The sequence below is a fragment of the Benincasa hispida genome, chromosome 10 (assembly GCF_027475165.1).
Source record: "Benincasa hispida cultivar pf3 chromosome 10, pf3_genome.v1.1, whole genome shotgun sequence".
NCBI classification, from domain to species: domain Eukaryota; kingdom Viridiplantae; phylum Streptophyta; class Magnoliopsida; order Cucurbitales; family Cucurbitaceae; genus Benincasa; species Benincasa hispida.
Genome location: NC_143487.1, coordinates 37,614,196 through 37,639,126, shown reverse-complemented (window position 1 = coordinate 37,639,126; position 24,931 = coordinate 37,614,196). Strand labels below are relative to the sequence as shown.

Genomic DNA, 24,931 nt, shown 5'->3' with positions numbered 1-24,931 from the left:
AATTCATCATCGCAGTCTTTTGGTTCTGTATGGATGCGATGGCCCCGTTATTTGCATCACTGTCCTTAATTCTCAATCTTTAATCGTTTTCTCTTTAGTCTTCATGATTTTTCGAAATGCGATCAAGTATGTTCTTAGCCTCATCGTATGTTTTATCGAACAGACCTCCTACTGTTACCGTATTGCCAGCCTTTTACGATGCAGGGTTCAATCCGTGGTAGAAAATTTCCATCTGTAAACAATCTGGTAAGCCATTATACGGGCAATCTCTTACCAGCCTCTTAAACCTCGCCCAGGCATCACTGAGCGATTCGTCAATATCCTGGTCAAAATTAGTAATCAACTTCCTCCTTCTGGCGTTCTCCATCGGGGGAAGTACTTCTTCATGAACTTCTCCACTACTTGTTCCTATGATGTAATTGAAAGATCTCATTTCGTAGAGTTCCATGAGCGAGTTTGGATCGCTCCGATCTCACCGTGACCGAAATACATATTATACATTCAATACAAACAGTTATGCAAACAAAACTTAATTAATGGCATGCTATGAATAAGATAAACAACGAAGGAGAGAGTTCCATACCAGTTGAAGACACTCTTCACACTTCAAAACTCCAACGCAGCGGAAAAGCACCACGCGATCTACCAATGCCCAGTGGAAACGTCGACTGCAGCAACACGAACAATGCGAACTCACGACCACAATGGGGACGACACCACCACTAAAGAGCCCCGAGTATTCTCGAAGTGAAAACCCAAAGGGTGGGCTTTGGTGAATTTGGTAGAGGAAGGAGAAAACATGAATTGTGTAGGCGATAAGCAAGTGGAAGGGAAGAAAACGCTATCGCATAGCAGAAATGCTTATCGTTCAGGAGGAGCTACACGATCATGTAGGATTTACTGAACAAGTGTTTAGGAAAAAGTACACGATTGTTTAGTAAAACTGGCACACTATACGATCGTTTAGAGAAGCTATCTGATCATGTAGGCAACAGTGTGCGATCGTTTAGCACGAGGTGGATGATCGTTTAGGTGGAGAAGAGCAATTATATAGTCTTTCGATTTTCTTAAGCGATCGTTTTGCTTTCTACCAATGCACGCTCTCACGAATTCTTTTGAGCGATTGACGGACGGAGCAAAAATAAAAACTCTTTTCATTTTCATTTCATCGGTTACAATAACCAACTCATTCCCACTAACCCATGTCCAAACACAATTTTTGGATTAATTATCATATAATTAACCAACTAATTAATTAATAAATATAATCATATTATATTTCTATCCTATAGTTTGATATCACATATCTATTATAGTATTTTCTCCTCTACTTGATATAAATCATATTTATATCTAATTTCCTCCAAAATAATGTATCTCATACATTTGCCAATTATATCATATATAATTAACCAGTTCAATTATGTCATATATAATTGAACTTCCTCTTGTCAATTTGAACATTTCAAATTAACCCAAATACTAGTTCTCGACTTTATCCAAGCTACCCATGGGACCTAATGGACTTATGGCTCGAGGCTTCAACGGTCCGTGAATAGTTGACTAAACTCTTTAGCCAGAGATCCATCATCAGTTAACTGTCAGGCATTTCACTAAAGACCAACAGATGAACTCTTCTTACCACAGATATATTTCTGTGTCCATCGGATATAACCAATCATGAATACGATGACCCTTCACAAATGCACATAAGTACAACTGGGCCAAATTACGTTATGTCCCTGTAGTTACATCTCACTTCTTAAGTGTTGGGATTGGTGTCCTAATTCTCCCGGAGTTTCATTGTTTTGTAAAGATACACATTGTTCAATGAATAAAATAAGTGTTATTTAATTCTAGCATTTACTCATATCCAATAAACAAAGCTCCTTGGTTATCTTATGTGAACTTAAGCATGATATGCGATATACAAGTGAATCATCCTTAAGTGATATCCTAAATCGGTCTGTAGTATAAGGATTAAGGTGGGATACCTGATCCTTCTGACACTACGGATACGGCCGGCTTTGTAGAGGTTTGCAAGTGTTGTAAACTACTATAGATGGTTGATCCTGACCATTCGTGTGGAGACGTGGAGCGGGGGTATCCTATACAAAGTGTTTGTATAAGACCTGAACCACGAGATGACTAGACTCTATATATAACGTCGTTGATACTAGAGACTTGCATCTCACCTAAACAACCATAGACGACACGACCTCAATCCTGAGTGTTTTGTGAACTTCTGCCTTTGAGGGTAGTTCTTTGATTAGTATGGGTAAGAGTGGCCAGATTGCCAACTCAACATGCCTACCTTTTTGGGGACTTGTCTGATCTGGAAGATGGGAACTCAATTCACAATATGGAATTCACTCCTTTCCCGAAGCAGGGAAAGTAGAGAAATTACTCTCTTAAGGGCTGATTCCAGGGCTTGAACATAGTGGCCACAACTTCTCTTTGGAAGAGAAGACTCAGTCATAGTAGGACTATGATTTATGTTCATTAGAGGGATTAGTGGTACTTAAGGAGACATATGTAACCACAGGGGCATAACGGTTATTGGCCCAGCTGAACTTATGAGCGATCTGTGAAGGGTTATCGTACTGCTGATTGGTTAAGATGAACACATAATATATCTGTAGTGAAGAGAGTTCAGTTGTCGGTCTTTTGTGGAGTGCCTGGCAGTTAACGGATGGTGGATCCCGTGACTACAGAGTTTAGTCAGTTATTCACATACCATTGGAGCTTCGGATCTATAGGTCCATGAGGTCCCCTTGTAGCTTGGATTCATGTTGAAGATCGAGTTCTTGGTGTTGATTTGAAATGTTCAAATTGACAAGAGGTATTTTGATTATATATGATATAATTGGTATGATGTATGAGATACATCTAGTGGAGGATTGATGTAAATGAGATTTACATTAAGTACCATGGAATAGAAAAAAGGACTCTGGTTTATATGTTTCATGAGATGAAATATTAAAACTATAGGTTATAAATATAGTATGATAAGTTGGTTATCATTTATATTTATAATAATATTAATTATTAGATAATTAATATTTTTTCTTTTAAATAACCAAATGTAGTGGGTGGTTCTTGATCATGGTAACCGTGAGTTTAAAAAGAAATCGGTTTCCTATTTTGAAAAAGAAGTTTTTTTCATAAAAGTTTTGAAAAGAATTTGAGTTTTCTCTCCGGTGAAAGAAACTCATGGAAGTCGTCAAGTAAATACAGATTTACTAAATGATGGCAGGGCTAGGTAAACGATCATGCAGGTGCTAGCTAAACGATCGTGCGGTGTTTACAAAACGATCGCATTGCTTTGCTAAACAATCGTTGGCCCTAGGTAAACGATCGTGTAGAATCGACCGAGCTAAACGATCGCATAGCTTTTGCTAGACGATCGCATAGTTTTATCTAAACAATTGGGCATCGATCTATACGATAGATCTTCAACTTCTCCCACTTACTCAGTCGTGTACGCGATCGTTGTTTCCTCCCTACGTCTGCCTCACACCAAGTCTGAACAGAGCCCACCCTCTGGATTCTCACACCGAGAATACCAAGGTCGCCTTGTTGGTGGTGTCAGACTCAACTCAACATCGTCGAGGTTTGCTAGAGGCCGTTCGTGGTGCTTTGGAAGAGTCCATTCGTGGTGTTGCAGAGGAGTTCATGTTGCAGAGGAGATCGTGACCGAGGAAATCGTTGAGGACGAACGTGAAGTGTTTGTGCTGTGTTCGTGCGGTGTTGTAGTCGTGTAGATCAAGCACTCGTGGTTGCTGCTGTTCGATTAGAGTGCACATCGGAGCATAGAGATGCTTCTGCAGTTGTTAGTACAGTTTTTCCCTCTATAGATTTGTTGTTTCTTGCTGTAATTTCTCTGTAAATTGTATAACCGCTTGTATTGAAGTCGACTGTAAATGATTTGTTGATTCATGATTGTAATTTGGAATAGTCTTGCTTCCGCTGCTCATAGAAATTGTGATTCTGATTTTCTTCATTAAGTACCACTGATTCCTCTAATGAACAATACAATATAGTCCAACTATGTGTGAACACCTTTCGGGCTAAGAGAAGGTGTATGGCGCCACATCGTTCAAGCCCCGGAATCAGCCCTTAAGGGAGCCATCTATCTACTTACCCTTGCCTCGAAGAAGAAGTGAATACCATCTTGTGTAGCTGAGTTCCCAGCTCCCAAATCAGACGAATTCCCAAAATGATAGGTTTGAATCGGTGACCTGGCTGCTCGTACCCATACAAATCAAAGGACCGCCGTCAATGGCAAAAGTTCCCAACTCACTCAGGATTGAGGTCATGTTACCTATGGTCATCCTAGTGAAGTGAAGTCTCTGTCATGAACGGTGTTATATAACGAAACGTTAACACTTCGTGGTCAAGTCTTATAGAAACTCTTTATATAGGACGTCCCCGCTCGCATGTCCCCAACACGAATGATCAAGATCATATCATCTGTGACAAGTTACAACACTTGGGACCATTCCACAAAGAGGGTCGCATCCGTAGCGTTACCAAGATAAGGTTTCCCTCCTATATCCATATACTACAGACCATTTTGGTTATCACTCAAGACATGATCCACTTGTATGTCACCACATACATGCTTGAGTCACATACAGATAACCAGGGATTTTATGTTTATTGGTTTATAGTAAAGCAAATAAAATAAGTAACCGAGCAAAATACAAGATTTGAAGTAAATATCATATATTAACAACACAAGTGTTCGTACAAACTGTTTACAAACTACGGGACAAAAGACTTTAGGGCATCAACCCCAATAGTAATCTCCCCTAGTTCGAGAGAATAAGCCCATTTTCGTGCTTGGTCATACAATAAAAATGGGAACAATGTTAATCAAACCTCCTCAGCGAAGATGTTAGGGAACACAAATATATTGCAGATCTTAATAAAACTCTGGAGGTGGGCGTGCGGATCCTCGCCACGCCTACTGCCAAACTATCCAGCAGTTTGAATCATCTGCAGCATCATCGGTTTCACTTCGAACCTCGATCCGTCAAGAGCTAGCCTCATGATTCCTGGGGAGAAATCATAGAGGTTGGGCGACGCATACTCTCGGATGGGCGTATTGCGGTCGTTCGCCAATAGGATGGGGTTCGCCATGATATTATTTGCATTTGGTGCTCTGTCTTCTTGTTGCTCCCCCATGTTTGGATCTTTCTCTTGTTGCTGTTGTTGACGGCTATTTATTCTTCTTCTTCGGAAAGTTCTCTCAATCTCTGGGTCGTAAATGGGCTCAAGATTTTGTCCTTCACTCATACGACGCCCGCTTCTTCCCTTACCTAAGGAAAAGCAGTGCACAGAGACGGGAAGTCTGCAAAGAAAATAAAAATTTACTGTTAGCAAAATCTGTATTGCCGTAGTCCCCGGCAACGGCGCCAAAAACTTTATGCATGTTTAATGCGATGAAATAATGGTGTAGAATGCGATGGTGGAATATGCATTTTGCATGCAAGTTTTCTTAGCAAAATCCAATTATAAATCCTACTAAGTTGCCTGGTAAGTCCAGGATCGAACACAGGGACTATGGAAACAGTATGCGATGGTAATTTCAGATCTCTTTGCAGTAACAAATAAAACAATGTGTTGGTTGGTATGTTGTTTAAGGTATAAAGTCTATGCGGTGGATTTGAGAAAAGTGTTAATAATATGTAAGTGCAATGAGTATGCAAGGGAACGGGTTGAGAAGGGATTTAGCTAACACTTCCTAAGATTGCATTCATGTTATGCAATCTTGCTACATACATACAACAACAAGTCATCTCTCAATGCAAATGCTATAGCTTCTAGTTTTAGAACACATGTGATGTATACGATGATGTCTATAGGATTAAGTGGAAATCTTCAAAGGTATACATGTTGAAACCCTTTTCTATTTGAAGTTTTTTATTAGCATGTTTTGTACTCAAATTAAGGGTAATTAGAGTGCTTAATGGTTATGTTTGCTTTCGCTTTATGCATGCTTAATCCATCACTAAGACACCTCAAGAGGTTGGAGTTATGAAACAAATTCCATATGCATCAACAGTAGGGATTTTGATGTATATCATGTTGTGCACATGCCTTGACATATACTATGCAGTTGGAATTATTAGTAGATATCAGTCCAATCTTGGATATGATCATTGGACTGCCATTAAAAATATCCTCAAGTATCTTCGAAGAACAAGGAAATACATGCTCGTGTATAGTGCTAAGGATCTGATCCTTACTAGATACACTGATTTTGACTTCCAGACCGATGTGAATTCGAGGAAATCAACTTCGGGATCAGTATTCACTCTAAATGGAGGAGCTATAGTATAGAGAAGTATCAAGCAAAATTGTATTGTCGACTCCACTATGGAAGCTGAGTATGTAGCTCCATGTGAGGTAACTAAAGAAGCAGTATGGCTCAGAAAATTCTTGTCCGATTTGGAAGTTGTTCCAAATATGCATCTGCCCATCACCCTCTATTGTGACAACAGTGGAGCAGTTGCAAATCCCAAAGAACCAAGAAGCCACAAACACATAAAACATATTGAGCACAAGTACCATCTCATCAAGGAGATCGTACATCAAGGAAACGTTATCGTCACGCAAATAGCCTTAAAAGACAACTTAGTTGATTCGTTTACAAAGGCTCTCCCAATTAAAGTGTTCAAGGGTCACCTAGTGGGACTAGGACTACAAGTTGGATAGAACAAGGGCAAGTGAGAGAAATATCGGATATCTGATGTCCTAGTTTATTGTATTTAGTCTCTCGTCTCTCAACATTGCATATATGTAAACCCACTAGAGTTTTAGTCCAAGTGGGAGTTTGTTGGGTTGTATATCCTAAACTCGTAGTTTGCAATATTAAACATATTTTATTTACAACAAAGATATTATTGAGGTTTATTCAATAAAACTGTTATTGAATATGTAAATTTCATTTGTAAAGACTAAATCTAATAAACTAAGATTCATGGCTATTACATGAATACTTGGACTTTATATAGAGACATAAGAAAGGATCAAGTTCTAGTAAATAGCCAAAACGGTCTATAGTAAATGAATAAGGTTTGGTACCTTGAATGTAGCCCACTTTGTATTTAGTACAAATGACGTGATCCTGAATCATTCATGAGGAGACATGCGAGTGGGGGCGTTCTATGCAATGAGTTTTGTGTAAGATCGGACCAAGAAACAAGTCACTCTTACTTTATAACATTGTTTACTGTTTAAGACTGACTATTTTAAAGTGATAACCTAGGTAACTTGACTTTCATCCTGAGCTAACTATGAACTCTTATTTATTTGGGATTATCCTTAGATTTGCATGGGTGAGGGTTGGCTCAACCGCGCCGACTCAATATGTCTCCCATTTCAGGGATAAGATTGGGTAGATAGTTGAGGACATAAGGTGCAAGATATCCCCTTACCCGCTTTTAGGGATAGTAGAAATGTTGTTCCTTAAGTGCTGACTCCGGGTCTTGAACAAGGGGTCCCACCCTCTCATTGGCCTGAGAGGGACTCGGTTTGCTGATTGGATCACAAACTAATTGTTCGTTAGAGGATCAGTGGGACTTAAGGAACAAGATGTAATATCAGGGGTAAAACAGCTATTGACCTCGCCGTTATTAAGAACAACCTATGAAGGTTTAACTTACTAATTATGGTTATATCGAGTGGACAAAATTCTATCTACAGTGAAAGGAGTGCAACTATTGGGCTTTAGTGAAGTGACCCGATAGCTAACGAATGTTGATTAGATCCGTATAAAAAGTTTAGCCGGTTAATCTCGGATTGTTGGAGCCCATGATCTGTAGGTCCATTAGGTACCCCTACTGGCTTACAAATGGATTAAACTTTAGAATAGAGTGATGAGTTAATATGAAACGTTCAAATTCGAATTTAGGGAATTTGTAATTATATACGATATAATTATACGTTTAATTTGAATTAAACGAAATTGGAGAATTGGCTAATATTTAAATTTCATTTAAATATTAAATTACATAAATAGAGATTCAAGGTTGTGGAATTGATATTTGATATTTGATATTAAATTAATAAGAATTAAGTAAATTGTTTAATTAGTTATTAATTCTATTTAAAAATTAATTATTGAATTAATTTTGATAAAATTAATGAAATTTCAATTCAATTAAAGAATCAAAATACTGAATTTAATATTAATTTTGAAAAGAATTTCAAAAAACACCTAGAAATCCACTTCCTTTTTGAAGTAGTGGTGTCTTCACTACATGATTTTGGTTGGCTAGCTGAAGAAGATAAAAAACCGAGCTTATTGAACTGAGAGAAAAAGCCATGCAAACTCGATTTTTCCGTCTTCGGAAGAGAAGAAAAGTTCTTCATTTTTCCTAGTAAAAGAACAGTAGAGTTCTCAAAAAAATTCGTTTGAATTTAGCTCATTTTGATATCCATAAATCATATAAGGACCAAAAAGAATAGTATGAAAGATCTTTTGGTGGTCTACACTTTGAGGAAATTGGAACTGAATTTGAAGCTTAAAGTCATCAAAGGTGAGTCTTGTCTGAAATCCTATTTTTACTTGATGAACATGCTTAATTTGATGCTAAAATTGATGAATTAGAGAGCTTAATGATCCTGATTTCTTCGATTGACTGCTTGCTAACTCTATCAAAACTTGCATTGGTTCAGGTTGGTTTAGGTTATTTTAGGTGAACTCATGCATGAACTCAACTCAATCTAAAAGAGTTGATAACCCAACCCAAATCGTAATTTGGGTTGGGTTGAGTTGATCGGTTTTGTCTGGATCATCGACTTTTTTTAACACCCTTAATTCACATGGATAAAAAAGATTTGTCATTCACATGGATTTTATTAGTTTAAAATTTGGTTATTTCTAATATTAGACTCTGATATTTAATTTAAGATCTAAAATTTATCATTAAAAACAAAAATTTTATCATTTACGTGGATAAAAAAAAGATTTATGATTCACATAGATTTTAATTTCAAATGTTGATTTGAAATCAAAATTTTCTGTACAAATAACTAAATTCAAAACTCTCATTTCCATAATGTATCTCCTCATTTTTTTGTTTTGTTAACTCACTCTCCCATGTTTTTTACTTCATGTTTTTTTTTCCATTTTGTTGATAGTAACATCTTTTCCAAGATTTCTTTTCATTTTCTTTGGGAAGAGTTTAATTGTTATGCTTCGGGTATTTGTTGGATCGAGAAGAAATATCTATTTTTTTTAATGAATCTTTTTTTTCCAACTTTTTTTAATGTAATTTTTTATATGCTTTTGTAGTTTTTTCTATACACTTAGATTCACCTAAGATTCACCTATTGATCTCAAATATTGAAGATGGTGGAGAGAAAGACCTTGATTTTGAGATTCGACCAGTTCAAGAAATTTAGAGGTCGAAAAAGTAACAGAAAAGATCGTGATAGACTATTTTTATGTTTTTGTATTTTTTTTCACTTTTTAATTTTTGTATATGCACACCAATTAATTTATGGGTTATAATAATTCTTACTATTTTTTTATATGTTTTTGTATTTTCATCTTCATAAAACTTTGAAAATCGAAAGGGATTTAACTTTTAATTTGAATTTCATTAAATTAGTATAGATCTAAAAAAATCTCACGTTAAAAAAAAAAAAAAAAAAAACTCACTTTCTCATTTATCTAAAATTGGGGGGAATTCTCAAATTTTCTAAAATTGAGGAGATTCACGATGTCAATTAATTTTAAAATCTAGGATTTTAAATCTAGATTAAGATATGTTATCCAAAAAGTTACAAAATATAGGACTGGGAGAAAACCTTTAATTTCCTCATGTATTTTTTTTTCTTTTTGTAATTTTATTTTAATTTTGTTAACTCGCTCTCCCTATTTATTAATATTTTTTATTTGATTTTTCGCAGATTCTTTTTTGTTGCATTCAAGTAATTTTTTAAATTTTATTATTCCAACATTTTGTATATTTTTCTTATTCTTTTAACCTTTTTTAGGGTAGGCATTGTCTATAGTTTTTTTTTTATTTCATGTATTTCTTATTTTCAAATTTTATCTTTTATCTTTTTTACTTATTCCCATTTTTTCAGGTCTGAGAGTATCACACCACTATTATTTATGTATTTTTATTTGTTTGAGGTATGTTGCTTTGAAATAAAGTTTGAAATTAGGAAGAACCAAAATTTGTAAGTAATAAATTTTTAATGTTTTGTTTAAATTAAAGTTTGACATTTAAATGATAAACAAATAATCCAAATCAAAATAAAAATATTTTTCTTAAACTGAAGGAAGATAGTTACAAATTTTAATATTATTGTTATCATTTTATTTAAATTAAAGTTTAAATTTAAGAGGATAAATCATGGATTATTATTAAATCTAATATATATATATATAGTCAAATCATCCAAAACAAAATGAAAAAGATTTTTACATTGAATTAAGAGAGGACTACCACACAAAGTTAAAAATATTTTGGTTAAAATAAAAGTTTAAAATTAAGAAGGTAATTAAATCTTCAAATCAAAATAACAAATAGATTCTTTTGACTAAATGTGAACTAACTTTTTTTAAGAAAATAATGATATTTTTGTTTAGATTAAAGTTCGAAAAAAAAAATAATCAAATCATTCCAATCATAATAGATTTTTTTTTGTTTAAAAAAATAGCATAAAATATTTTAATTTATATGTTCTTTTATACATATTCAATTTATATATTCTTTTGTTAATATATTTTAAACTGAATTATTAATAGTTAATATAAAATAATTATTATTTCTCTTCACCCAACTTTCAAAATTTTTATAAATGTCGTCTCGTCGGCCTCTGCAATTGAGACTACCATACTGTTGTCATCGCCCAGTCGACCTCTTTCACCCACTCATAAAAAAATCAAGATGCAATACTGAAGGCTCCTTAGTCGTTCACCGACTTTGTGTTGGGATTTATACCCTAAAACTTCGTAGTTACTTAATTACTTAATACAATGAATTATCCATTACAGTAAAAATCCAATATTATTGCATAAAATTTAAATAGTTGGCATACAGGATCATGTTCAAATAATAATCTAAAGGGTCTATAGTATATGGATACGACCCACTTTGTAAGTGTTACAAATGATGTAATCCAAATCGTTCATGTGGAGACCGTGGGGGTATCCTATACGAAAAGTTTGTATAAGACTAAACCGAGAAGTAATTAATCTCTCTTTGTAACTCTGCTAATCTATTTCACAGGATGTTCATATGTAACTCGATTTGAATCCTGAGTGAGTTACGAACTCCTGTCTAATGGGGCTCATCCTTTGATTTGTAAGTGTGAGAGTGATTCAAGTCGCTAATTCAATAAGCCTACCATTTTGGGATTTGATCGGATAGGGAGCTGAGAATATAATTTCATAAGATGGAATTCACTCATTCCCATTTAGGGAAAGTAGATGAGCAGTTCCTTAAGTGTTACTCTATGACTTGAACAAAAGGGTCACACTCTCTCATTGACCCGGAGAAAGACTTGGTTTATGGTTATACTATAAACAAATTGTTCATTAGAGGATCAACAATACTTAAGAATTAAGAGGTGATTATAAGGGTAATATGAATATTTGACCCATATGCAATTACGAACAACTCGTGAAGGATTAACTTACGCATAGTGGTTATATCCATGGATGCAACATGTTCTACAATGCATAAGAGTGCAATTATGGGTCTATAGTGGTTCGCCACCTATTTAATGAATGTTGATTAATCTAATTAAAGAGTTTAATTAGTTAATCTCGGATCATTGAAGCTTATTATCTGTAGATTCATTAGGTCCCCTTACTAGCTCACAATGGATTAACAAGAACCAATGTTTTGAAAATAATACGACTAACATAATGTATATAGATACATTATAATATATCGCTAATTCTAAATTAAACTATATAATATGGGAGATGTAATGTATTTTAATGTGATTCAAATAACGAGTTAATATGAGTAAGATTCATATTAAACTATAGGTTAAAAGTTAATGTAAATAAGATTCATATTAAAACTAAAAGTTATGAGAAAAATAAATATTTGAATATGAGATATTTAATTAAATCAATCAATTAAATTTAAGGGAAATTCTTATAAATAGGAAAATCTAAAAAATATTTATACTTTATAGCAAAAATTCAAAAAGTATTTATATTTTTTGAACTTTTTGCTATAAAGTGTAAATATTTTTAAATATTTTTTATTTTTTTAAAAAACCCTTAATTTAATTATTATTTAACTAATTAGTTTTTATTTTAATTAATTATATTATATTTAGTTTAATTAAAATAACGCCCTTGTGGAAGTGGGAGAGAAGAAAAGTGAGAAGTTATCACACTCACGTGATACTTTAGTTGTCTCTTCGGCTTCAAGTTATCAAGGTGCCTACATGTAAATACAAACAATTAGTTTATCATTAAACACAGACATCCAACAAATGAAGTATCGAATAAGTTTATTAGTGACGAACTTCTATCACTGTCGAAAAAAAAAGAATTGGTGATAGACTTCTATAACTGTTTATCACTGATTTAATAGACACTGATAGAAATCTATCACTAATAAACAATGATAAAAGTTCATTATTTTTCTCTAAAATAAAAAATTTCGTGCTTCCAACATTTTATTGTGCCTTCAACAGATTTTTTGGACATTTTCTATGGATCGAAGATAAAATTTGTTATATTTACCACTCGTTCTAATTAAGTTGGGCTATTTTTACAATATTTTAGTCTCATTTTGCTTTATATGCAATGAGCACTATTTTTTTATGCACTCAAATTCTGTGTCATTGATTTTCAAATAAATTAGTTATCATTTTAAAAAATAAAATTAATAATACAATTACATCTTCACTTGATTTTAGAAGCTCAAGTCCTATTCCAAATTTCTTTTAATAATGAAAAATTTTTAAAATAGAAAAATCAGAAATATTATTTACATAAAATAGTAAAATTTAATCATTTTAGGCTTCTATCCGTTTCTATACTAATAGACACTAATAGACATCTATCAAATAATATATTTCTATCAGTTTTTATCACACTTATAAAAATCTATCAGTATCTATATGTGAAAATTTTCTTTTAATAATCTCATGCCTCGATTGTTGTTCTAAAGAAATGAAAACACAACATTTCAAACAATTATTTAAAAAAATATATATAAATTATCAACAAATAATTATGTAAAGATTGATAACAAGTATATTTAATTTATTAAGTTATATTATAATAATTACTTATCAAATATTACTTTTTTTTTAATTTAAAACTAAAATTTATTAATGATTAATTTACTTCATATATGAAGTTGTTAACATGAGCATAACTCAAATGATAATTCTATACAAATTATTGAATTGAAAAAAAAAATATGAATCAAACACCTTCAAAGGGAGAAGAGTCTAGGTTGAGTCTCCTTACCATCGAGCCAATATTTGCTCACGAAATTTCTAAACAGCTAAAATATCGGTAATTTGTGCATAAAATTTCATATTTTTTAGTAAATCTGTACCATTTATTTATTTTGATTTTGAAAAATCACAATTATATATTATTATTTCAAACGTCTAAGATTTTGTTCGATATTTTATCTGTTTTATATTTATTTTTCATTTGATTTGATTGTATAACTTTATTCAATATCGTCATAATCTTCTCAAATTTGAAAATTTGTAGAATGGATTTCCATTCGACATTATTTAAAATAATTTGTTACTTTTTTCTTTTTGTCATTTATTCAATAAAAAACTCATTGTCATTACTCATTTTTCGAGACGATTATTTAAATTAGTCATTTGTCCAATTATCTCAATCTATAATAAAGAAGTTCTCCTAAAGTAAAGCTATAGTGTTAATTACAAGGAAAGGGATATGTTAAAATATATAACAACACTAATTAGTTTAGAAGGTTCTTAAAGTATCTACTATATGATATAAAAATGTAAATTAGATTTCTAGAGGCATGCTGTAATATGTAAAATAAATATCTCAAAAGAAAAGATCTAGAAATATTCTAGATTTTTCTTAGATTCAAGGAATTCGAGAATTCCTTTAGATAAGAATAATCTAAATATCTAGAACGTTTATAGGATCCAATAATAGCCTAGAAAAATCCTTTTACTTGGCCTCAAAAGATCTCATGCCTATATGGTGTGACCTCGTATGTGAACCAAACAAAGTTAGAGAGCTAGTGTAGAAAAGTGATTGAGTGTCTTGAGAGTAAAAGAGTAATTTGTAAGTGTTCATCCTTATATATTTTTAAATTAAAGTTTCTTTCTTCAAAAGAGATTGTTTCTCTTCCTTTTGTGTCAATCTCTTCAACACGTGGTTTGCCACTCGTCAAACCGTACCAAGACGACCTGACATCATATCCAAAACTATATGGATCAGCAGGGAGTTCGATACAATTTATCTTATAATCAGAAATAACTTGAGAAACTGCTGAGAAGAACTTTTTGACCATTGATCAAAAACGATATTTTCTTCCTACTTTTAAATAGCCTTCCACACTTTGTTCTTCCTCTCATTAAACACCTTCATTTTTTTTGTTAGGAAACACTACAACAAGTTTAGGTTTCATGGACACAATAATATGGATAAATTGAGGTTGCTAAAATAAAATAGTGTCATAAGTGTGAACGTAATTTTTTGAATTTTTGTCCATTTAGAATGGTTTTTAAATGTCACCAATTTATGACATTTATTAAGTCCCATAAATAGATTTAGTTAAATTAAATAAAAATTATTTATTAAGTTTAATTAAAAAAACCTTAACTTAAGCCCAATCATATTCAGCTTCGACTTCGATCATTTTGGGGTCTTTTAAGTCTTCGTTAGAGTCCAACTCCACATATTTAAATTCTAGCATCTCGATCTCCACAACTTTGTTATATTTTACATTTTTGGTAGCAATAAACATAAATTTGTTGGGGGGAAATGAAATATATAAACTCAATAGATTAGTAAATTGATTACACCTCTATTAAATATAGTACACATTTTATACAATAGTAAGCCAAATAGTATAACAAGGTTTAGAATTGAAATAGCTAAAAAAACTTCAAGATATTGCGGCAACGTCAATAGGAAGTCGAGACACGCTTCTGATAAGTGCTGTCATGAAGACAATTATTCACTCTGCACGAGCTGCAAGTAGACTAAATCGATCGTTTCAGCAGGATATAACGACTAACTCTGGTAGAACTGCAACTTTGAACTACTCGAATCTAGAAAACTCTTGAATACTTACTCTTAACTTAACTTAAGATGAAAAGAAAGAAAGAAAAGTGAGAACTCTTCAATTTGGATTGGGATACAAAAAATGAAGAACCAAGTTGCTATTTATAGGCTAACAACTTATTAACTCTCCACAATACAAAATAAAATCAAATAAATACAAAAATTGAAACATTTGTCAAATTTAACTCAATTAAGTTGTTACTTAAATGAAAAAGCTCTTTCTCCTTTCTCTAATAAGAAGGTCCGCTTTGAAGCTCCAACCTATACAAGGGGCCTTGGCCTAGCTTACTAAGCACTGGTTCGAGACCGGCCAAGCAACCTCAAGGGTAGGAATAGTGAAAGAAAGATAAGGGGAAGAAGCGGGGTAGAGGAATTGGTCGATTCATCAAGCCCAACCAAAATCAAACATAACTCGTTCAAATTGAAGAAACCACAAATTTAAATTTCATACATGTTGAATTTGTACATGAAACATCATCTTAATTTGATGTTTCAATCTAATTTGAAAGTTTCTAACAACGAATTTAATTTATACAATTAAATCTATTTTTATGTTTTAAATATTCACCAAAGTTTCACTTTTTTTCACTATAAATATCCAACAATGGATTTGTTAATCATATGGCTTGAAGCTTCCTCATAGTCTTTGATGATTATTCTAATGGTACGATCACGTTGACATGCACAATCTTATAACACATTAGCACATTATTGATCTTATCATAGATGCGATTTCATTCATGTGCATGCTTTGTGATTTTATTGCAGATACGATCACAAAAATGCACTATACCATTGAATATTTCCAAAAAGGATCTACGTACTAGAAGGTATCTTTATTTCACTATTCAACAAAAAAAAAAAAAAATCATTTGACCCTAAATTTAGATTTCATAATGTTTTTCTTCAACTCTTTCAACATTCTGAGTTTGTAGTGCTCAAGTCATGGTGGGATATAAAGGAGATAGTTTGATATGTTTGTAATCTAAAGGATAAGAAGATAATTTCACCACTCAAAAAGTTAAATAAACACACTTTTTAGAAAGCATATCATTTTTTTTTAAAAATAGTTTTTGACTTTTCAACTTAGTTTTAGCATTCCCATTTCACAAGGAAATTTGCTCAAAATAACCTAAACCCAAAAACTTCTATGCAAATGATTTTTTTTTTTAAAACATGTTTTTTTTTCTTTACCTTTATGAGGAGTGAATTTTTCCTTTTACCGTTATATTAGCAAAACATCAAATACCATAAATTTGATCGTATTTCTCTTATTACAATTTCATTTTACTAAATAACGACATATTTTCATACGTTCTATCGTATCCTCAACCATACTTTTAGATAGAGCAAAATGTTAAAGAATCTTGAATTTAGACAACCTAACACAATTTAAACTTAGAGCAATTTGATTTTTGGGTATTAAAATCAAAGATTTTTTTTTTAGTTTTTGTTTAGTTTATAAGCATGGTGGAAAGAGAACGAAAAAAAAATGTATGAAAATGAATGACATTTAACTAAAATGAAGTTATATTAATGAAGATATGACCAAAACAAAATCACATTGCGAGATCTACATGATCTTATTGTTTAGGGTGCACAATTGCACGATCGCATAACAAAAGGTGCACGACTATTAAGCATGAAGTGTACAATCGTGTACCTCTCATTATGCAATTTTGTTTTGGTCATATTTCCGTCGATACTACTCCTGTTTTTAACTAAATGATCTCTCATGTACATACAGTTTTTCGTGTTCTTTCCAACCATACTTATAAATTGAACAAAATGTTAGAAAGGGCTTCGAAAGTTTCATTTATTCTCTTTGATGTTTTGGTAATATGAGGCTAAAATGACAATTTCACTTCTCAAATGTAAAAAAAAGAAAATTAAAAGAAAATTAAAAAAAAATAAAATAAAATAAAAAGTCATTGTATAGAAAATTTTGAGTTTGGGGTTAGAGATGTCTACTAGATGGGGTAGGGATGGGGAAGCCCTCCCCATCCCTATGAATTTTTCCGTATGGATCGGTTCCCAGCGGGAAAAATTTTCCTATCATCATTTTTTTCTAACAATTTTTTTTTATTTCAATTAAATATATATTTTAAACAATTCTTTAAATATATCCGATACAACTTTCATTTAAATAAAATACTATCAATTTTAGTAATAAAAATAATAATACACATCCGTTTTAAAAAGATATAATTAAAATGCTAAATTCTCATAATTTTTATAAAATTAAAATCCAACAATTAGAACATTCTATCTTAAATATTAAGACATCTCAGGAATTAAAGTAATAAAATCTTAAACTTAAATAATTAAAATCTCCATAATTATCCTAATAAAGTTTAGGATATTAATATTAATATATATATATATTATAAATTTATAATTTATATACAAAAGTCGATATGAAATAGGAACGATCGAGATTGGAATTGGGGAATATATTCCAGTTCCCGACTCCGAATTGCAAATGAGAAAAAAAAAAATCCACCCCACCAACATTTTCCGAGTATTTGGAGATTCGGGACAGGACCCCACGGGCCCCGACCCATATTTTTTTTTTTTTTTTGACATCTCTATTTGGGTCATTTTGAGCAACAAGGATTCTATACACGGTGCCTGGGCGTTGTCTCGACAAAGCAGCCTTGCAGTCTTTATCGTCGACGTTCATAAAAGTATCTGCGAACCTCAAACAAAATCATCCCATTTTTCTTTCATACTTCTTCAGTTCAACAGTAAATCATCAATCATCACTCATGGCTACCGACTTCACATCCTTTCCTGTAATCGGTAATCACACCCAAATCCCTTCCTCCCCTTTCTCAGTTCTAGTTTCAAGTTTTCTGCAATTTGTGAATCATGGGATTTGATTAGGTTGGTAATAGAATATTCAAAATGGCGAGGAAGTAAAAGGGAATTGTAATTCCTCAAATGGGATTCCAGTTTTAGTTCTTTTTCTAATTAATTCAAACCCTTTTTTTGTTCAGATGTTAGCCCTCTTATGGAAAAGAGAGATGATCCCCGAATGGGAGAGGATGCAAATGTAATAGAAGTTGTTAAGCAATTAGATCAAGCGTGTAGAGAAACTGGCTTCTTTTACGCGGTATTTCTATTGTTCCCTTCATCTCTTTCAAAGTGATGAATTGACCTATCATTTGATGTTACTGTTAGCCACCTCTGCTTTGCAATTAATGTTCTAAGGAACTTATTCCACACAATACTTTCTTGATGTGTCAAATTAGGTGTTGGCCCACAAAACATAAAGTTGTTGCAATTACTTTGAATACTAACTTGGTTTAAGAACTTCTTCTGCTTGGTTTTTAGTCTCTCTTTCTTCCCAACTATCACCACCATTAAGACTACCTCTCGCGTGGCACAAGCTTTCACATTGTTGAAGAGCCCTTCACTTGCAACTCGAAAATCCCCTTAGCCATTTAAATTCTACTCTTGAGACCCAACTTTTAATGCCCCTAAAGTTTGGTTATTCATAAAAAGAACTAAAAGATGAATGTTGAAGCCATGTGTTCTCAAATTTAAAAAGGCAAGATCCTCAAGTAACATTTCCTGTGCACTAGTCTGATTAGTGATCCGATGTAAGTCTACAATTTCTCTAGTGCTCGGGTGGCGCTTAGGTAGAAATCCATCTGATCTTTGGAATTAAGAATAGTGTTGGATCTCAAACTAGACCTAATTAAATGGTCCATTATCTTGTATTAAATTTCTAGACAGCCTCATTAACTTGGTCCTCAACCATCATTTGATTTTCCGTAGGAAAATTTAATTACATTAAGATCAGCTGATATGACTTGTGAGTCAATTTTGCATGGTCTACCCCTCCAAGCCCAGATAAATTTTCACTTCTAGAAGTTGAGTTGACTTGGTCTAGCATATTAAACTATTAACTTAGAAAAGATTGATAGTGTAGGACCACATTTTTATTATGTTAAAGTTAACCATCTAAAGTTATGAGTATAATACTTGTGCTACAATTTTCAAGAGAGTTTGTGAAAGGTCTTGGATAGCTGTACTGAGAAAAATTAATAACACCCGTATTTCTCAATTCATGAAGTTTTCTATCCAGTTCTAGTACTTTTTGGTATTGATTATACAACCCTTCCTTTTACCATCTTCCTTTTCTTTTTATTTTTACATAAATATGTTGACATGAAATTTGACAAGAAAATATCTCGTGATTTATCAGAAGGGCCATGGTATTTCCGAATCCCTCCTTAGTGAGGTAAAGAAAGTGACGCGCATGTTTTTCCTACTTCCTTATGAAGAAAAAATTAAGATTAAGTTGACTCCAGCCAGTGGATACAGGTTTGTTGCAGAGAATAACATGGTATTTTTCACACATTTAAACAGCCAAATGAAACATTCTGTTGATAATATCAAGAAGCCAATGTGCATTTTTAAATTTTATAAGCAGAGGATATCAAAGAGTAGGAGAAAACATAACCAAAGGAGTTCCAGATATGCATGAAGCTATAGACGTGAGTTTGTCCTCATCTATTGAACGAGTTGCTGATATTACTTTCCATGTCATAGTGGAAGCCATCTATTCTTGTATTTTCATTTTGTATTACTGAACTTCTGTGCCATCACGTTTGCAATTGGAGACAGTGCTATAGGGAATTTAAACCGGGGATGTATGGAACTCTTGGCAAAACTATGGAAGGTAGTAACCAATGGTAAGCATAATTTATGGATTTCAAACATACATTTAATTCTAGGTAGGTGGCTACGTAGGATTTAATATCCTATGAGTTCCTTTGACACCTAAATGTTGTAGGGTCAGACGGGTTGTCTCATAATATAAGTCGAGGTGTACATAAGCTGTCCGGACACTCACGGATGTTAAAAAAAGAAACATACATTTAATCAATTTAATATTAGTTGCCTCATTCAATGATTCGGTTTTACTATCAACATATTTGTTACATCTCATAAAAAAATTAGGGAATGTTCACAGTATTGAGATAAATTCAATCTTGATGAGATTGAGATTGTTCCTATTTGTTTGCATACAGGCCACTTGATCCTCCAAACTTCAAGCAACTGATGGAAGAATATATCAACCTCTGCACAGGCAAAGTTTCTTCAATAGCTCCTCCCCCGCACCCCACCGCACCCCTCCCCTAAAAGAAAACTCAGATTCTTACTAGTCAAATCGAATGTTTAATCAGATGTTTCAAGAAATATCATGCGCGGAATTGCTTTAGCATTGGGTGGAGCCCCATATGAATTTGAGGGAGATAGAGCTGGAAATTCATTTTGGGTTATGCGTCTTATTGGTTATCCTGGAATCTCCTCTTTGAAGGCTTCTGATATCCCAGAAAATGACATTGGATGGTAATTTACAGCTTTAGTGGTTTTCTGTGCTTGTAATTTTTCTGGCTCTAATGCTTTTGTGTTTCTTTGGCTCCTGTTCTTTTCTCGTCACTTCGTTTTCAACTTTTCATGATTGAGCAACATCCAGTGGGGCTCACACTGACTACGGTAAAAAGAATAATTAGAAGGGGAAAAAAAGTCTTTTAGATCATGAGTGAGTTGAAAAAATCTGTTTTAATTGATTACATAGTACTAAATATCAGTCCTTGATAGGTTTGTTGACATTGGTTAATCAGGATGATGATATTACTGCACTTCAGGTAAATATTAAAACAATCAACAATCATCAAAATGATTTTGGTGTTGCTTCTTTTCTTTCCTCCATATCTTTTGCTGCTTTAGTTTTTGCTTCATAAATTGATGTATAAGTTGGTGGAAGGTGAGAAACTTATCTGGAGAATGGATATCAGCTCCACCCATTCCTGGAACTTTTGTTTGTAACATTGGTGACATGCTCAAGGTACATGATCATATTTGACTATCTTAATTTAAATTAATCAGCTATTTTCATAAAAAAGCTTTTGGAGTTTGTAGATCTACTCGAATGGGCTGTACGAGTCAACTTTACATCGTGTTATCAACAAATCTCTGAAATATAGAGTTTGTGTAGCATATTTCTATGAGGTCTCTCGTTCTCCCTGTTTCTGCTACCCATTAATCCCTCTATTTTTTCTGTTATTCATTGATGTTTATCAACCTGCTGTTGTTTGGAAAAACAGACAAATTTTGACACAGCTGTAGAACCTTTGGAAATTTGCAAGAGCAAAACAGGAGGAGAATCAAAATTCAAGAGAGCTGTTTATGGGGAACATCTGGTTAGCAAAGTCCTCACAAATTTTGTTTGAGGGTTCAAAACTGGACTCCTTTAATCTACAGTCTTTGTATTTGTATTTGTGTTTGTTTATGTTGAGATGTGCAATTCTGAAGCTTGTAGTTGATTTATGTTGTCAACTTACAGTTATGTATCTAAGTTTGTTTCTGATTTCTTGCCATTTATGGTCCTGTGGGAGAATGTTCACATTTATTCTTTTTGACCTTTTTCTAATCTTGGAAAGTATAGTTGTGGTAATGTTCTCCGATATTGATCCTTTATTATTATTTAAAGAAAAAAAATAAAAACTTTGATTGTGTATCTTCTGAAAGATGTAGTTATGGGAGAGATTCGATCTTCTAACATTTTGATTTAAAATACATGGATAAACCAATTAAGCTATGATTAAGTTGGCTTGTAAAGATGTAGTTAGGTATTTTTCTTTCCCTTTTATTATTATTATTATTATTGTGTTCAAAAGGAATGCAGGCATAAAAGTAAAAGAAATGAGAAATAATGTTAATGTTTCAGTGCTTAGGCCAAAAATATTTGATAAAACAATACAGAGGAATGAGGGATTATGGTGCATTAAACAATTATGTTGAGGAAGATGAGAATATCCTCCAGTATTGAGGAGAGTACATTAAATTTTTTTTTTGAAAATCTAAATAATCAAAATTTTAGATGTCTGAAATTATATATACTAGAGTTTAATAACACGTACATTGCACGTGGCTAATAATTTTTAAAATAATAGCATGCAAGAATACATAAATAGATTTGTAAGTTAACCTAACAAATTTATTTATTGATATGTTGTATCAACTTAACTCTTTAGAATTTAAAATATTTTTTTCTATAAAATATGGATCAGATCATTGTCATTACAATATAAAATACATTATAAAATAAATTGTATTTTTTAAAAAAGTTTTGAATCAATTGCACAATTATTTGTTATATAGTTTCGATGTTTATTATTTTAAATATTTAAGTTTTTTTTTTATATATATTATTTTTTTGGTCGACTATTGATAACTAATTTAAATAATAATTTTTAAAATAACTCATAATAAAAGTGATAAAGCGGTGACATTGTTAGCATAATTTGATTGGTCAAAAGGATTATATATCTTCTTTTTAAATTTTAGCCTTGTAGAAGTCAATAAATAAAATAATATTTTTATTTGGTTGTGCCTAATGCTTAGTCTTAAACTAAGCTTTCAAATATAGAATATATTCATTTATATTTGTTAATATTATTAACGGTTAAAGTAATTTTATATTTTTAAAAGATGAAAAATGGATAACTAAAAATTAAAGATCAATTCATAATAGATCTAGGATATAATATAATAATAATATTATTGGTTTATTATGATATTTATTAAATACTTTTTTTTTTTATGGTCCACAAAGTTGCTTCAATTATATTAACTTCCAAGCTCTAAAAAATTATAAATTCCTTCAATTAACTTTTCTTTCTCTTTAGTAGACATTTGACCTAATTAATTGTTCATAAGTAGAAAACGAAGTTGGATTTTGGTGGGGCATTTTTATAAAATAATCTAAGAGATAGTATGGATAAAAACTAAATCTAAAAGATTTTCTCAATTTTTTCTCCTTTGCAAGGTTCTTCTAATATAAAAATATATTTGAAACCATACACTTATCATCATCCAATCCATTTCATTGCCTAAATTCAAAATTTCATGGAAGTGAGTTTTTATATTTAAATACAATGCAATGGTATAAAATAAATCTAAAGAATGAAGATGGAGTAAAACAAATTGCGGGAGATATGTATATTGTGAAATCAAATGAATTTAATTAGAGCGAGTTATTATATTTAGATACAACTCAATAAGATAAAACAAATTTAAAAGAGTGAAAGTTAGTAATACAAATATATTGGAAATCATAAATTTTATTTGATTTCGTTATTATAATATACAATTCAATGAGATAAAACAAAATTTAAAATAATGAAAGTTGGGTAAAAGAAATATCGTGGATATCATGTAATCAATGAAATCAAATAAATTTTATTGAGATGAGTGTTCAAATCTAAATACATTGCAATGAAAATTAAAGAAAAAATAAAGAAAAAATTGAGTAAAAAACAAATCAATTGATCCCACCATCTATGAAATCAAGTGAGAAAACTTAACTTATTTGGCTTGAGATTATTCAGCATTTTTATTTTTTTCATTCCCTCCGTCTCCTCACATAGTGCTTTTTCTTTTCAATTTTCATGCAAAATAAGAAAGGCAAACAAAATTGAATGAATCACTAAAAGTTAGAATAAATAAATTTAAATAAATCGTTTGCACTTATTCCCAATTATAATCGAAAATATATACAATGAACAAATTGCCTTAATTTGAATATCAATCATTTCAATGGAATCAATGTACGTAGACACAAATCATCAAACACCTTCTATACACTCCCTATTTGAAATTCAAATCTCATCTATCCATGTAAATAAACTCCTAAATCAAATTCCAAATCAAAAGACAAACAAATACATTTCAATAAACATTCAAATAAAATTACTTCTTGCGAAAATTCATTATCCTACATTGAGGAGATATTTCCATTGTTCTGCGCTTGGGTTTTTCCATATAAATAAACTTATAAATCAAACCCCTCGAAAATCTAAAAACAAAGAAATAAATTTCACATCTGTTCCGAAGATCCATTGGATCACATAGACAATTGAGAATATTTTTTCGTCGTTTTGCATTTGAGTTTTTGGATATAAAGAAATTTCTAAATCAAAACTTTTCAAAATCTAACAACAAACAAATAAATTTCAATACAATATCAAAAAGAACAAAATAATATAACTAACCGTTTGGAATTGCTCTACCAAAGATTCATTATCCACATGCAAAATGCTCATGCTAAGAAGATTTCTTCTATTGTTCGTGTCATTTAGGTGTTTGGATTGGCGATCCATATTTCTTCCATTTTCACAAAGTGGTCTATTGACTTTATTCCTATTTCTTTAGTTTAATAGTGAAGTAAAGTGGGACCGAAGAGAGAGTTGAATGTCCGTGACCAAAGCTTGGAGATTCGTGTCTATTTGTATCTCTTGGATGAAAGGTTTCGTTTGAGTTGTGTTGTTTCGTAAATGAGGTGTTTTTCTGTAGAGAATTTAATTGAAAAAGTCACTTCCACTATTTTCCAAACGGACACTTACACTCAAAAGTCACAACCACTCGATGAAGGGCAATATAGGAATTTATGAAAAATGTAACGATAAAAGGGGCATGCAAAGATTCCCCTACATAATCCCTTTTAATATAGTAGAAATTAAGAATTATAGATGTTCGACATCTTTAGATTATTATGTTTGTTTTGTAGGATTATATTTCAGAAATCTGAGAATATTTTGATAACTTTTGTCTAGTAAGATTTTT

General features: G+C 32.0%; 1 protein-coding gene and 1 non-coding gene across 3 annotated transcripts; both read left to right on the top strand.

Annotated features, from left to right (window-relative positions):
• The first annotated feature begins 248 nt into the window (after positions 1–248).
• Positions 249–355, top strand: LOC120089539 (small nucleolar RNA R71). Its single transcript, XR_005485215.1, has one exon. It is a non-coding gene; the product is annotated as a small nucleolar RNA R71 (small nucleolar RNA).
• Positions 356–17,773: 17,418 nt separating this feature from the next.
• LOC120087599 (2-oxoglutarate (2OG) and Fe(II)-dependent oxygenase superfamily protein) lies at positions 17,774–21,684 on the top strand. Of its 2 annotated transcripts, XM_039044419.2 has the most exons (12): positions 17,779–18,091; positions 18,289–18,404; positions 19,503–19,621; positions 19,731–19,794; positions 19,925–19,992; positions 20,332–20,390; positions 20,488–20,653; positions 20,781–20,800; positions 20,906–20,952; positions 21,072–21,152; positions 21,227–21,316; positions 21,412–21,684. In XM_039044419.2, exons 1-12 carry the CDS (start codon positions 18,058–18,060, stop codon positions 21,535–21,537), a joined length of 990 nt encoding a protein of 329 aa, XP_038900347.1. In that variant the 5' UTR covers positions 17,779–18,057; the 3' UTR covers positions 21,538–21,684. The 2 variants fall into 2 exon arrangements, with proteins under 2 accessions (XP_038900348.1, XP_038900347.1); XM_039044420.2 differs by lacking the exon at positions 18,289–18,404 and having other exon boundaries at positions 17,774–18,091.
• The last annotated feature ends 3,247 nt before the right edge of the window (positions 21,685–24,931 follow it).

Bases quoted from the DNA above. Each gene is read 5' to 3' on its own strand.
- LOC120087599 (XM_039044419.2), top strand. From the start codon at position 18,058: ATGGCTACCGACTTCACATCCTTTCCTGTAATCG. The intron at 18,092-18,288 runs GTAATCACACCC...TTTTTTGTTCAG, and splicing joins CACATCCTTTCCTGTAATCG to ATGTTAGCCCTCTTATGGAA. The intron at 20,654-20,780 runs GTAATTTACAGC...AGCAACATCCAG, and splicing joins CCAGAAAATGACATTGGATG to TGGGGCTCACACTGACTACG.